The following is a 14,775-nucleotide window of genomic DNA, read 5'->3' on the forward strand; positions in this document are numbered from 1 at the left end:
ATCATAATATGTTCAACTTTTTAACAATCACCTGAATAAAAGTGAATGTCTTCCCCTGCATGTCAGCAGGATTTCAGTGACCTTTGCAATCTCTGGAAAATGAAGTGAGCCACACACACACACACACACAGCCTTTAATGGTTTCGTTTCTGAAAAAGGAATAAGGATTTTGGAGCAGTTCGGGTTTTGTACCTTGTGTGCTTATTATTCAGAATCCAGCTGCAGACATAAGAGCAGATAGTGGCTTAGTTCTTTTGTGTGGCTAAAAAATACCTCAGCAGAGACTGGATTGTACCATCTCAAGATGGAGATGGGAGCTAGTGAGATTGCATGATTCACTGCACAAAATGTTCCTTTACATGAAAGACTATGCACATTTCAGTCTCAAGAAAAGCAGGGCTGGATCTGCATCTGAGAGATTCCTTAGGAAAGTGCTTCATCTGATGTTACTTCTATATAATGCGATATTCTAAACACATACTCTCCAACATTTCACCAGATAAAAAAACAAGCCATATCACACTGATCAAGAAGGCAAAAGTTATTAGGATGAAGAACACATAAGCAAGGAGAGGGCACAGGAGTCTGTTTTTGCCTGGCCCTGCTGTGAAGGGCAAGCTTTTACCCTAGCTCTCTTCTCCCCTCTCTTGAGTATAAAATCTAGATTATCTGTTTCGAACTAGATTATACGAGTCCATACTGCTATATAATCCAGTTCAAAGCAGATAATCTGGATGTTATATGGCAATGTAGAAGGGGCCTCAATTAAAATAAACTGATGGCAAAGGATGAAGAGGGAGAGAGAATTTGTTTTCCACATTATTTGGTAGAATTTAGTTAGAGCTTGAGTGGATTTTGTCTCTGTTGCTTGAAACAGCTTTTTGGGGTATGCCATCTTTTCCTAGGAGTGCCTTGTTCACTTCACTTTTTAAAATTATGGATTCATTTTCAAATAGTTCTTCCTTGAATGAATTTGTCATCCTTTGATATCTTTAATATATAGTTCTTCAGTATATTCTCATTATTTTCATTATTATTTCCATTTTCTTGTATATTTCTTTTTAATCATGCAGTGTATTTTCATTTAGTCATACAACATCCTCTCTCAATTTAAATTTCCCTTTGATTTATCAGAACTTGTGGAAGAGGTCTCTTGTTCAACCTTCTTTGTAGTGATTTTCTACTTCTGTGCATTCATTGCTATAATAGTCCTCTTTCTCTTTGTGACCAATTTGCTGAACAGTTGCATTCAGGATTCTCATTCTATTTCTGTCACAAGTTACTTTTGCTTTTTGTCTACCCATAACAGCTTGAAGAGTTTCATCTGTCACCCAATGATGCTTTTCTTTCTTTTTGGCTGCAAATGGTATCTTTTTGCATTAGTCCTTCACAGCATTCTGGACTGGAGACAAGATTTCTTCTGGTTCTCAGTCAATAGTTTACATCAGATTTTATAGTCTTTACATTTTATGCGCTGAGCTGCTGAATTTGCTGACCGAAAGGTCGGAGGTTCGAATCCGGGGAGCGGGGTGAGCTGCTGCTGTCAGTCCCAGCTTCTGCCAACTTAGCAGTTCAAAAACAAGCGAATGTGAGTAGATCAATAGGTACTGCTCTGGTGGGAAGGTAACAGCGCTCCATGCAATCATGCCAGCCACATGACCTTGGAGGTGTCTATGGACAACGCCGGCTCTTTGGCTCAGAAATAGAGATGAGCACCTCCCCCCCCCCCAAGAGTCGGACACAACTATGCTTTACATTTTATGGGGATGTTCTTCAGGCTGCATTTTAGAATGGTGCTTCTTTTTAGCTTTACTTTAAATTTTGGTATTAATAGTACATAGTCTTTGTCAAACTGGGCTCATGTTTACAGAATGAGGGGAATTTTCCATCTTTTGTTTACAACCATGTAGTCTAATTTCTATATTGACCATCAGGCAATGTCCACATTTGTTATATGTTTTTAGTTGGATTCACAAAATTAAATTAATTGATCTCCTGCTTTTTTATTGATCCTCACCAAATTTCCAGCAATTCTTGCTTCTGCTTCGTTTCCTACATTTACAGACGAATTAATTTAAATTGTAAATGTAGGAAATATACGGGCTGGACTTAGGACAGCGGGCTAAACCGCTAAGCTGCAGAAAATTCTGCCAGTCAAAAGGTTAGCAGTTCAAGCTCTGGTTGGGGTGAGCACCCGCCATCAGCCCCAGCCCCCTGCCCACCTAGCCAATCAAAAACAGAAATGTGACTAGATAAATAGGTACCACTTTAAGTGGGGAGGTAATTAAAAGGTCATCCCATAAGGACATGCTGGCAATTCAATAAGTAGACACAGCAAAGCTCCTTGGTATAGAAGATGGAGCGACAGCACCCCACCACCCCCCACCCCCCGTGGCCAGAGTCGAACACAGCCTCCAGATACTGGAAATGGAAAAGATGGGAAACGTTTTTACCTCTGTTTATGTATTGTCTATCCTTGTTAATTGTGTAACGGCATTGAATTTTTGCCGTATATGTGTTCTGTAATTCGCCCTGAGTCCCCTCAGGGAGATAGAACAGAACATATATAAAGCATATTATTATTATTAATCATCAACACATCCTATTTTGATGTTTTAGCAATTCCCCCCTGGACCCCGTCATGGAATCTTTCAATTTCTCTTTCCTTTGTTTTTGTAGGTGGGGCATAATCCGGAATTCTAATTACAGAGGTTTGTGCGAAATTTTTTCCTTCATGCTATTGTTTCATTTTGACCGTTCATCTATACAAAACGAATGATGACATTTTGTACGAAACGAGAGGCAACACAAAATGAAAGCCGCACAGTAATTGTGCTTTCTTTAGTTTTCATGTTGTTTCTGCCCCGTAACCATAAGGAGGTACTGACAGAGGGCTTACAGCTAATGTGTACCAATGGATGTTAATTTACAATATCTATCTATCTATCACGTATATGAAGAAGGATCTGGGCTCGGCCTCCACATTAGATCTGATCTATGGCAACCGGGGTTAAGACAATCATATTTATATACATATATAACACGTATATGAAGAAGGATCTGGGGATCTGAGTTCAGCCTGGGAAAAGGGCATTCCTCCCTCCGCGTTAGATCTGATCTGTGGCAACCGGGGTTAAGGGATTGAAATGCCCTCGGTGTGTGGCGATTTTCACCCCTCTAGCCCAAAAACCAGGGGGGGGGGGATGAGCCTCAGAAGCCCTCCCATTGCCACCAATGGCACGAAAAAAATTCGTGTTTTTCATTAGTCAGACGAAAATTCATGTTGTATAGGCAGCCCATTTTCGTTAGCGGGACACAAATATGAAAATGAGATGACACGAATGAAACTACACAAAGCGAACAGCAATTCCGCACAGATGCACAACTCTAGTTACATTATCTTTTCCTTTAACAAAATGAAGTCTTCGAATCCAGACTAGCTAATGGCCCTAATGGATAACTAGGTAGAATGCCTAGAATATGGATTTACTATGACAAATCCAGCCATATGGGAGCCTTACAATATGTGATTTGGATAATGCCCAAAACTCCTGAAATCACTATTGTGCATACCATGCTTCAGGGAAGAAAAAATGCTAAATGAGTAGATACAAGGCTTATAATGTAAATGTATATATGATAAAAAATAACAATCATGAATCTTTCTTTTCGGTACAAAAAGCTATAGTCCAGACATAGGTTTTCTATGTTACTGGACATCATCCATCGCACCTGAAAAATATGCACAGCTACTGAGCATAAGTAAAATTGGTGTCCCTATGAAAATCATATGGAGCCCCGGTGGCGAAGTGTGTTAAAGCACTGAGCTGCTGAACTTGCAGACCGAAAGGTCCCAGGTTCAAATCTGGGGAGCGGAGTGAGCGCCCGCTGTTAGCTCCAGCTTCTGCCAACCTAGCAGTTCAAAAACATGCCAATGTGAGTAGATAAATAGGTACCGCTCCGGCGGGAAGGTAACAGCGCTCCATGCAGTCATGCCGGCCACATGACCTTGGAGGTGTCTATGGACAATGCCAGCTCTTCGGCTTAGAAATGGAGATGAGCACCAACCCCCAGAGTCAGACATGACTGGACTTAACGTCAGGGGAAACCTTTACCTATACTTATGAAAATCATATTGCAATTAAGTATTTTGTGCTGAAGAGAGATTGGAGGTGGTTGGCATTGGGGAAGCATTAAGAAAATAAAATAAAATGTGTCCTCTGACTTACCTTTAAGGCCACAAAGTCTACACATGGCTGCAAATACAGTAGACTCCATTTCTATGTTCCTAACTCCAGCATCATATGCTCTTTTTAAGTACTCTAGCTTTTTCTCATTGGAGAATGAGCACAACGCTCCATCTAATCTTCCCTGACCTTAGAAGGAAAAAAAGGGGGAAAAGAAAAAGAAAGCATCAGTATTTTGTACTTTCATGTATTCTGTGCTCAAAACTAGTACTGGTAGGGCTGACTTCTACAATCAAAGTAAGTTTTCTTCAGAGAACTCACGGTTAATATCCCAACATCCTGCTGAAATTAAGAATTCACTGATTTTTTATTTCATTTTAATAGCATGCTCTTTGAAATATTAATATCTTATCTTCCATGTATTAACATTACAACAAAACGGCACCAAGTGAACTACAAAGAGACACATAAAAATATGCAATCCAACAAAAAGCTATATTATTATGGAGAAGATCCAATAAATTAAGGATAATGTGCTCTTTATTACTCTATGCATAAAAAAGTAGTACAAGCCAATAATGGAACACGAGCACTAAAATGATAGAAGACACAATGGTGCAGGCAGGGCCCTGCTGTGATTTTTACAGCTAATGGAGGGCGCTAGTGAGCTCAAAGAACACAAATCTCTCATTGCCTGCAGTCAAAATCTATACTATTCCTGTATAAAGATGGTGTGCTAATCATTGTCTTGCATTTAATGTGGTAGTAGCGGAGACTAGGGACTCAGAGACATGGTCAGTGCATTGTCAAACCATTTGTCTCATACTGTGTGCGAATTAGTACATTTTTTTTTTCATGTCAGGAGCGACTTAAGAAACTGCAAGTCGTTTCTGGTGTGAGAGAATTGGCTGTCTGCAAGGACATTGCCCAGGGACACCTGGATGTTTTGATGTTTTCACCATCCTTGTGGGAGGCTTCTCTCATGTCTCCACATGGAGCTGGAGCTGACAGAGGGAGCCCATGCACTCTCTCCCTGGGTTGGATTTGATCTGGCAACCTTCAGGTCAGCAACCCAACCTTCAAGTCATCAGTCCTACCGGCACAAGGAGCTGACAGCCACTGCGCCACCATTAGTAATGCCATCATAGCACAATGATTTGAGTGTTGTACTCTGGAAACCAGGGTTCAATTCTCTGCTTAGCTATGCAAACCCATTGGGTGACTTTGGGCAAGTCACACACTCTCAGACTCCTAAGACCCTGTGTTAGTTTCACCTTAGATTTGCCCAAAGTTGGAAATGACTTGAAAGCACACAACCACAAAGCTGGAAGATGGGTCATTGTGGCTTTGACTTTTTCTTAATAGAGACACACAATTTAGGGTCAAGCAACACTGTAGAATTAATGCTGTTTGACATTACTTTAATTGCCATGGCTTAATGTTATGGAATTATGGAAGTTCAAGTCTTTAACCTTCGCTACTGAAGAGTGCTAGTGCCTCGCCAAGGCGCTCTGACTTACAAGAAGCACTGCTCAACTATCAAGCAAAATTGAGCGCTAGAAATAACATCGTATAAAAGCTGAGTGGCACAACTTGGGGATCACAACCAGACTCAGTGAAGACATCTGCCCTTATGCTTTGCTACGCTGCTGCTGAATACACATGCCCAGTGTAGAATACATCTCACTACCTTAAAATAGTGGATGTGGCTCTTAATGAGACATGTTGCATTATCACAAGATGTCTATGCTCCACATCGCTGTTTAGCTGGCATTGCACCACCTGACATCTGCCAGGAAGTAGCAGCCAGCAATGAAAGGACCAAGGCATTGGCATCTCCGGCCCATCCCCTGTTCGGATATCAGTCAACACGCCAATACCTTAAATCAAGAAATAGTTGTCTAAGATCTATAGAGATACTCGCAGGAACACCTCAGCAAGCGAAAGTCCAAAAGCAACAGGCTAAAATCCGGAACCTCAATCAGTGGCTGATGCCGGATAAGAGGCTCCCTCCCGGGCACACAGAAGACTGGGTGACTTGGAAGGCATGAGATGCAGAGCCAACCTTAAGAAATGGGGCTACAAAAGTGGAGTCTACGACATGCAAGTGTGGAGAAGAGCAAACCACAGACCATCTATTACAATGCAGCCTGAGCCCTGCCACATGCACAATGGAGGACCTTCTCACAGCGACACCAACGGGACTCCAAGTGGCCAGCTTCTGGTCAAACAACATTTAGTATAATGCCAAGTTTTTAAACTTTATGTTTTTAAATACATTACAACTTGTACCCTCAGTTCGCTTCTGATATGATAAATAAATAGTGCCTCACCAAAATACAAATCCCAGGATTCCATAGAATTGAGCCATGCCATTTAAAGTGGTGTCAAACCCACATCGAAATTTGCCCTGTCATGTTATAGTTTGATTTCCATCCCATATTTATCTTCCCTACCTGCTTTGTTTATTTGATGTATGTTCTATTTTGATATAGACACTCTTTTTATCAGTTTGATTGTTTGCCCATTTATGTCTATATTGGACCTTTTAATGATGTGGATGATTGTTTATATTTCCTGCTCTCAGTTATGTTTTTTAAAAACTATGACTTGTTTAATTTGTTTTTAAATGTGATGCTTGTTGTTTTAACTGTTTGATTTTATGATGTCATGTGATTTGTATTGGGCTTGTCCCTGTGTGAGCCACTGCAAGTCCCCGTTGGGGAGATGGAGGCGTCATACACAAATAAAGTTGTTGTTGTTGTTGTTGTTATTATTATTATTATTTTATGACACAGCAAACAAGATAGATATGCTGGATTTCATATCACAAAATCACAAGTCGAACACTTCCCAAGTGTCTAGGACTGTGTAATGTATTTTCGGATGATGTGCGCAGATCCCAGTAGGGTGGCCTTTTGCAGCTGGCAGATCGTAATTTTGTCAATGTCTATTGTTTCCAAATGCCGGCTGAGATCTTTTGGCACGGCACCCAGTGTGCCCATCACCACCGGGACCACCTGCACTGATTTCTGCCAGAGTCTTTGAAGTTCAATCTTGAGGTCCTGATAGCGGCTGAGTTTTTCCTGTTGTTTTTCGTCAATGCGACTGTCACCTGGGATGGCGACATCAATGATCCCAACCTTTTTCTTTTCCACAACTGTGATGTCTGGTGTGTTGTGTTCCAGAACTTTGTCAGTCTGGATTCGGAAGTCCCACAGTATTTTTGCGTGCTCATTTTCCAATACTTTTGCAGGTTTGTGATCCCACCAGTTCTTTGCTGCTGGCAGGTGGTACTTGAGGCATAAGTTCCAATGAATCATTTGGGCCACATAGTTGTGCCTCTGTTTGTAGTCTGTCTGTGCAATTTTCTTACAGCAGCTGAGGATATGATCAATGGTTTCGTCAGTTTCCTTGCACAGTCTGCATTTTGGGTCATCAGCTGATTTTTCGATCTTGGCCTTGATTGCATTTGTTCTGATGGCTTGCTCCTGGGCTGCAAGGATCAGGCCTTCTGTCTCGTTCTTCAGGGTCCCATTCGTGAGCCACAGCCAGGTCTTCTCCTTATCATCTTTTCCTTCAATTTTGTCAAGGAACTTTCCATGCAATGTTTTGTTGTGCCATCTGTCAGCTCTAGTTTGTAGTGTGGCTTTCTTGTACTGGTTTTTTGTCTGCTGTGCTTTGAGGAGTTTCTGATTTTTGACTTGAATCAAAGCAGGTTCTTCACTTTGCTTTACATATTCTGCCAGGGCATGTTCTTCTTCTTTGACTGCTTGTTTTACTTGTAAGAGTCCTCTGCCCCCTGATCTTCTAGGCAGATACAGCCGGTCAACATCACTGCGAGGGTGCAGTGAATGATGAATGGTCATGAGTTTTCTTGTTTTTCTGTCCAAATTATCCAGTTCCATCTGTGTCCAGTTTATGATGCCAGCAGTATATCTTATGACAGGTATGGCCCAGGTGTTTATGGCCTTGATGGTGTTGCATCCATTGAGCTTGCTTTTGAGAATTTTTCTGACCTTTTGTGTGTATTCTTTGCTGACCACAGTTTTCACATGTTCATGCTTGATGTTGTCCAGCTGTAGTATGCCCAGATATTTATAGGCCTCTGGCTGGTGACACTTTATTGTTTGGCCATTAGGCATATTTATGCCCTCACTTTCAATGATTTTTCCCTTCTTCAATGCCACTGTTGAACATTTGTCCAAGCCAAACTCCATGCTGATATCAGTGCTAAAAATTCGGACAGTGTTAGTCAGAGACTGGATTTCAGTTTCCGTTTTTCCATACAGCTTCAGGTCATCCATGTACATCAAATGCGAAATTTTGTGAGAATTCTTAGATGTTTGATAGCCGAGATTTGTTTTTTTGTAAGATTGTTGACAGAGGGATCATGGCAATAATGAAAAGCAGAGGGGACAATGAGTCTCCCTGGAAAATTCCTCTCCTGATGTTGACAAGTCCATAGCTTTCATTTCCAACAAACAGTTCAGTTTTCCAGTGCTCCATCATGTTTTCAATGAAGGTGCCAACGTTTTTATTAATCCTGATGGCGTCCAGGCACTTGATGATCCAGCTGTGTGGGAGTGAGTCAAAGGCCTTTTTGTAGTCAATCCACGTCATGTGAAGATTAGCTTTTCGGCTCTTACAGTTCTCCAGAATCATTTTGTCAATCAATAACTGGTCTTTTGTGCCCCTGCTTTTCCGTTTGTTGCCTTTCTGTTCATCTGGCAAGATGTTTTTTTCTTCAAGATAGTCTTGAATTCTGTCAGCTATGGTGCCAGTCAGTAGTTTAAACATAGTGGGCAAACACGTTATTGGCCTGTAGTTTCCTGGTGCTGCTCCTTTTGCTGGATCCTTTTGTATCAGGTATGTTCTTCCAGTTGTTAGCCATTCACTGATACTTCCTTTCTGCAGCATCTCATTGAATTGTTGGGCCATTTTTCCATGTAAATTAATCAGATGTTTGAGCCAAAATCCATGAAGTTGATCACTACCAGGCGATGTCCAGTTCTTGACTTTTTGCACTCGTTCACTGATCATTTCAGTTGTTATTTCCATCTGTTCCATTTTGTTCTGTGAGAATTTTCCTTCAAACTCCTTTATCCACCCAGCATTTTTGTTGTAGTTCTTATTATTTTCCCATTATTATTATTATTATTATTATTATTATTATTATTATTATTATTATTATTACTATTATTATTATTTTATTATTATGACACAGCAAACAAGATAGCTATGCTGGATTTCGTATCACAAAATCACAAGTCGAACACTTCCCAAGTGTCTTGGACTGTGTGATGTATTTTTGGATGATGCGTGCAGATCCCAGTAAGGTGGCCTTTTGCAGTTGGCAGATCGTGATTTTGGCAATGTCTATTGTTTCCAAATGCTGGCTGAGATGATGATGATGATGATGATGATGATAATTATTATTATTCTACACTGTAGATGCACCCAAACTTTTCAAATATGGGATGTCAGAAAGTGTTCCGAGATATACCGTGGTCTAACTTGCCTCCATCATTCTGCACCAAGAAAAAGATAGCCCCAAGGCAAGAGAGCCAAGAAATTGAGGCATATCTGAATTTAAAGGACAATGATGACTTTCAAACTAGAAAAAAAATTGTGCACATGTATATGTGAATAAGTACTACTCTACATGAATTAAGCTCTCTGGGAAATAATCTCTAATTAAGGTCACAAATTCAAGCTTCCTTGTGGAATTAAAGGATCTTGGAAGTAATCATTTTAATTAGTGTTTTAGCCAATAGCTGGAATTTCACTGCATTCCTGTGCCCACTTACCTGGAAGTAAACCCAGTGGGGATAACTTCTGAGGAGAAACAGAGGGTTGAGCTGTTACTGGGGATATTAAGAAGCACTGCTTTTTGGCTTTCAACTTCTATTTTTGAATATGGCCAAATACCTGCAGAGCGACTAACCTGAGCAAACTGCTTCATTGTATTTTTAATTTAGGTACATTAATCCTCGAAATGGTTTTGATAAAACGTGGCCTCAAGCAAAAACCACAGATGGCCATGCTTGCAAACAGATCCAAAGGTTTATAAATAGTCTTCAGATTATTAATTCTCTATTTATTCAGTCCCATCCGCTTTGCAAACAGCATTTAATTGCCTCCAAAGAAAAGGTTCCAGGGTACTAGAGAGAGAGGTGCTAATGGTTATTTACATAAATGCCACACTTCTTGACATTTTTCTTCAGTGAGGTAATTTTCAAGGCTATAATCCTATCACTGGAAGTAACTGAAGTGTAATCCAGCTGTTAACATGATGGTATGATTATTGACAGGGGAGTATTTTACTTTAAGTGTTTAATATAATATGCTTGTTTCTGACAAAATGTCAATGAATAGCTACTGGCTTTTGAGGAAGAGGAAGATAAGGCACTGCTCTCAAGGGTATCTTATTTTTTTCTGTCTCAGAATGAAGGAAATGGGAAATCAGATTTTTATGCTTTTTTAAAACACAAACACAAGGCACCATTTCTCAATTCCAGGTTAGTTTACAATGATTTAGAAACAGAGACAGAAAATACTGTTGTTTCTCCACATTTGTGGTTTTGACTTTTGATTATTCAAGGATTCCATTGTGATTCTACCATCAGCTTCCAGCAAAGGTTACCCATAAGGTCCTGCTGGAAGAGCTGCTGGAAGGTGTTCTCTCAGGTTAAAAAAAGCATTTTCTTTATGGTTTATCACTCTCATAGGGGTCCTATGCCCCTGACTAGGAGACGTGGAGAGCTGACAGTTAACTGACAAAGTTAAAGATTTGTGGTGACATTGTAAAGAAGACAAATAGAAGAGGGTTTTTTTTGTGTCAGGAACAACTTGAGAAACTGCATGTTGCTGGTGTGAGAGAATTGGCTGTCTGCAAAGAGGTTGCCCAGGGGAAGCCCGGATGTTTTGATAGTTTTACCATCCTTGAGGGAGGCTTCTCTCATGTTCCCACATGGGGAGCAGGAGTTGATTGAGGGAGCTCATCTGCACTCTCCCCAGATTCGAACCGGCAACCTTCAGTTCAGCAACCCAGCGTTCAAATCAGCAGTCCTGCCGGCACAAGGGTTTAACCCATTGCACCACCAGGACTCCTGGTAGAAGAGTTTAAAATGCTGTATACACTTTTTGAGTTTTTATTATCAATTCTTAAAGGAAGACAGAGGCGGTGCCGGGTGATGTTTGGAGAAGGCATTCTGTAAAAGCTGTGCCACAAGTGAGAAGGTTTGTTCACTCCTCCCATGGAGAAGTAGTGTGCACCAAGAAGGGTCTTATTAGACAGGGCTGGCATTATGAGTAAATAGTAAATACTAATTAGACAGCAAATACAAACATAGACCAGTGGTTTTCAACCTGGAGTCCCCCGATGTTTTTGGCATACAACTCCCAGAAATCCCAGCCAGTTTACCAGCTGTTAGGATATCTGGGAGTTGAAGACCCCAGGCTGATAACCACTGGCATAGAAGTGATTTCCAGGTGTTCATGCCCACAAGACCTGGTTCTGAGCACAGATCTCTCCAAGTTTGGCATTTAGCTTCACTTGAATGTTAAGAGAATAGAGCCCATTTGCCCGCTATCTTGCTCAGAGTAAAAAGAGGGCAACTATGGAGAGTTGTACTGATGTTTCTCCTCCCACCTCAGGTGGTGGTGAGAGAACTTGGGCATTGCTGTCAACTGATGATCTTTAAGGATGTCGGTAGGTTAGCCTGGAATGGGCCTTCAAAGCTCCTTTGATTATTTACAAGTCTTAAAGTAAACAGCAGTATTAAGAAGTGGGCAAGCAGCTACTAAACTTCTGCAATGCTACCTTAACGTGACAAAAACAAATTGCTTTAAAATCTTGGTCCCTAACTGATGTTTCCAAAACATCTCCAGAAGCAACTCCATGTAGAATGCATTGCAGTGAACCAATCACAACACCTTCTTTGTAGGGGTGTGCGAATCCGTTCTGTTTTTGTTTTGAATTTCGGTGCCCCCTGTTCTGTTTTTGGGAATATTCTGGGATATTATATAGTAAATAAATAAATATTAGGAAGGGGCTGTTTGGATTCGTAATTTGGGACCCTGCGTTCCATTTCTATTTTGGGAAGACTTCCCAAAAACAGAACTGGGAGAGGAGGGGCACCCGAAAACAGAATGAAAATAGAACAGATTCCTACTTCTTGGCATATGATCCCATGAAGAGATGTGGATAAGGAAATGACATGCTTAGCATGTTTACTCAGAAATCCATCCATATTCAATAAAGCATATAGCCAGTTCATGACTAATTGAAAGTGTTGCCCATTGAATTTAGTAATACTTAGAGATATCAGCCCCGGTGGCAAAGTGTGTTAAAGCACTGAGCTGCTGAACTTGCAGACTGAAAGGTCCCTGGGAGCGGAGTGAGCGCCTGCTGTGAGCTCCAGCTTCTGCCAACCTAGCAGTTCGAAAACATGCCAATGTGAGTAGATCAATGGGTACGGCTCTGGCGGGAAGGTAACAGCGCTCCTTGCAGTCATGCCAGCCACATGACCTTGGAGGTGTCTACGAACAACGCCGGCTCTTCGGCTTAGAGTCAAACATGACTGGACTTAACGTCAGGGGAAACCTTTACTTTTACCTAGAGATATCAGTGGCTACTAATCATAGCAACTTTATACATAGGGATTTGTGCATGTGTGCATGTGTAAATGGCATGCCTGCACATGCATTCATGTGTTGTTTTGAATAGTTTTCAAATCTGCTGAAGGAACAAGAAGAAAATTGACAATAAATACCCTGAGCAGCGCCAACAAAAATCTGGCTGTGTCATGTCATGATGCCATAATGCCTTCAGTTGAAGTGAGGGCTGCCAACTTGGATGACTTTAAAGGGAATTGTACAAATTCATGGAAGATAGAGGTATCAGTGCTACTAGTCATAACAACTTTATATTCTTTCTGTACCAAACATCAATCGGCATCAATAACTGCAGAAACATGGGAGGGAGGATACTATTATACCGTTTTCCTGCTTGTGAGCTTCTAATAGGCAATTGGCGGCCACTGTATGAACTGAATGCTGAACCACTGTAGTCTCATCCTGCATAGATTTTGTTACATCATTATTTTTATAGGCATTCTTATCTTTAAGATCTTTTAAAAAGTTATGTACACGCTCCACTCACCTTCATAAAAATCATCGGTGCACATTGTATGGCCAATTAGAGTTGGGAAATCTTCAATCTCTCTGCTACATTTTAGTAATTCATTTGCAAGGTCTTGGTCAAGTTCGGTGCTTCGTACTACCACATTGTCCAGTATCACCTGTTCAAACTGAGGCTTAAAAAAGGAATCCACTGCTATATCTGTTATGACAACAGAGCCAGGTTCGATTCCTAAAAAACAAAAAGATGTTAACGGATGAAAACACTACTTGAACAAAAGGATGCCTGAGATAATAAATGATAGCAATATTGATTTGAGTAATCAGAATATAACAAGACATTTGGAAAGTTGAGTTTACACAAATGCGGAACTGATACAAGGTTATGTGTCACATGAAAGCCACTATTTATACGGAGTCTTCAGTATCTGTCATTGTGCATACAATGAGATTGAGAGAAAGAGGATAGTAATGTAAGCTTTCATGGACTCAGTTTGCAATCATCCAATGTCTTTATCCGTCATTGCTAATCTGAAGATCAATTGATAAGCAAACAAGACAAATATGTTGCCTCTAAGGGAAGATAGGCAACAGGTATTGCATGGCAACATCTTCCTCAATCTGTACTTGTACAATCTGCATAGAAAAACCGGTCCTATATGTAGTGAGTGAAATGAGATGCACATGTATGCGTAAGACTATCTTCACATTACAGTCCACATATATGGTGAGGGAGATTGTGTAAGAATGCAAGACTTGACCCTGCAGTCCACCACATCATTGTTAACCTACATGCATGGCCTACTTTGGCACTATTTGGACCAATCATGTACAATAAATAAGGGTTGCCAGATCTCTGGATGAGAGGCAAGGCTACATGCAACCTTCCAGTTAGACAGGGAGCCATCTAACTGGCTGAACAGGTTGCTGTAATTTGGAAAGGTAAGTGATTTAAATAAATATTGTAATGTACAAGACATGTAACTTCCATCCAGGAAAATGTTATCTCTCTCTATGAGAATTTGAATAAGAAACGATGGCATCACTACACCCTTCCTTGTTGATGGCATCACCACACCCTTCCTTGTGACATCACTCAATGTGATTATTTTGGCCTGGTAAGCTTTGATATAAAACTTAAGCAGATGTGGTAAAAGAATTATGAAGCCCCTGGTGGCGCAGCGAGTTAAACTGCTGAGCTGCTGAATTTGCTGACCTAAAGGTCAGCGGTTCGAATCCGGGGAGCGGGGTGAACTCCCGCTGTCAGCCCCAGCTTCTGCCAATCTAGCAGTTCAAAAACATGCAAATGTGAGTAGATCAATAAGTACCTCTCCGGCGGGAAGGTAACAACGCTCCATGAGGTCATGCCAGCCAAATGACTTTGGAGGTGTCTATGGACAACGCTGGCTCTTCACCTTAGAAATGGAGTGAGCAACAACCTCCA

General features: G+C 40.9%; 1 protein-coding gene and 1 long non-coding RNA gene across 4 annotated transcripts in view; one reads left to right on the forward strand and one right to left on the reverse strand.

The window, feature by feature from the left end:
* upp2 (uridine phosphorylase 2) overlaps positions 1-14,775 on the reverse strand; it is a 53,008-nt gene that overhangs the window by 7,021 nt on the left and 31,212 nt on the right. For all 3 annotated transcript variants that reach the window (XM_062965451.1, XM_062965459.1, XM_062965442.1), the window contains 2 exons: positions 13,354-13,563; positions 4,230-4,376 (listed from right to left, as the gene is read on the reverse strand). In XM_062965451.1, the coding sequence (XP_062821521.1) occupies positions 4,230-4,376; positions 13,354-13,563 (357 nt within the window). The remainder of the gene's footprint in view (positions 1-4,229; positions 4,377-13,353; positions 13,564-14,775) is intronic.
* LOC134294425 (uncharacterized) overlaps positions 1-14,775 on the forward strand; it is a 46,314-nt gene that overhangs the window by 3,871 nt on the left and 27,668 nt on the right. Inside the window, exon 2 of the long non-coding RNA XR_010001334.1 lies at positions 2,680-2,711. This is a non-coding gene — a long non-coding RNA (uncharacterized LOC134294425). The remainder of the gene's footprint in view (positions 1-2,679; positions 2,712-14,775) is intronic.

This window comes from Anolis carolinensis, chromosome 1 (assembly GCF_035594765.1).
Source record: "Anolis carolinensis isolate JA03-04 chromosome 1, rAnoCar3.1.pri, whole genome shotgun sequence".
Lineage (NCBI taxonomy): Eukaryota > Metazoa > Chordata > Lepidosauria > Squamata > Dactyloidae > Anolis > Anolis carolinensis.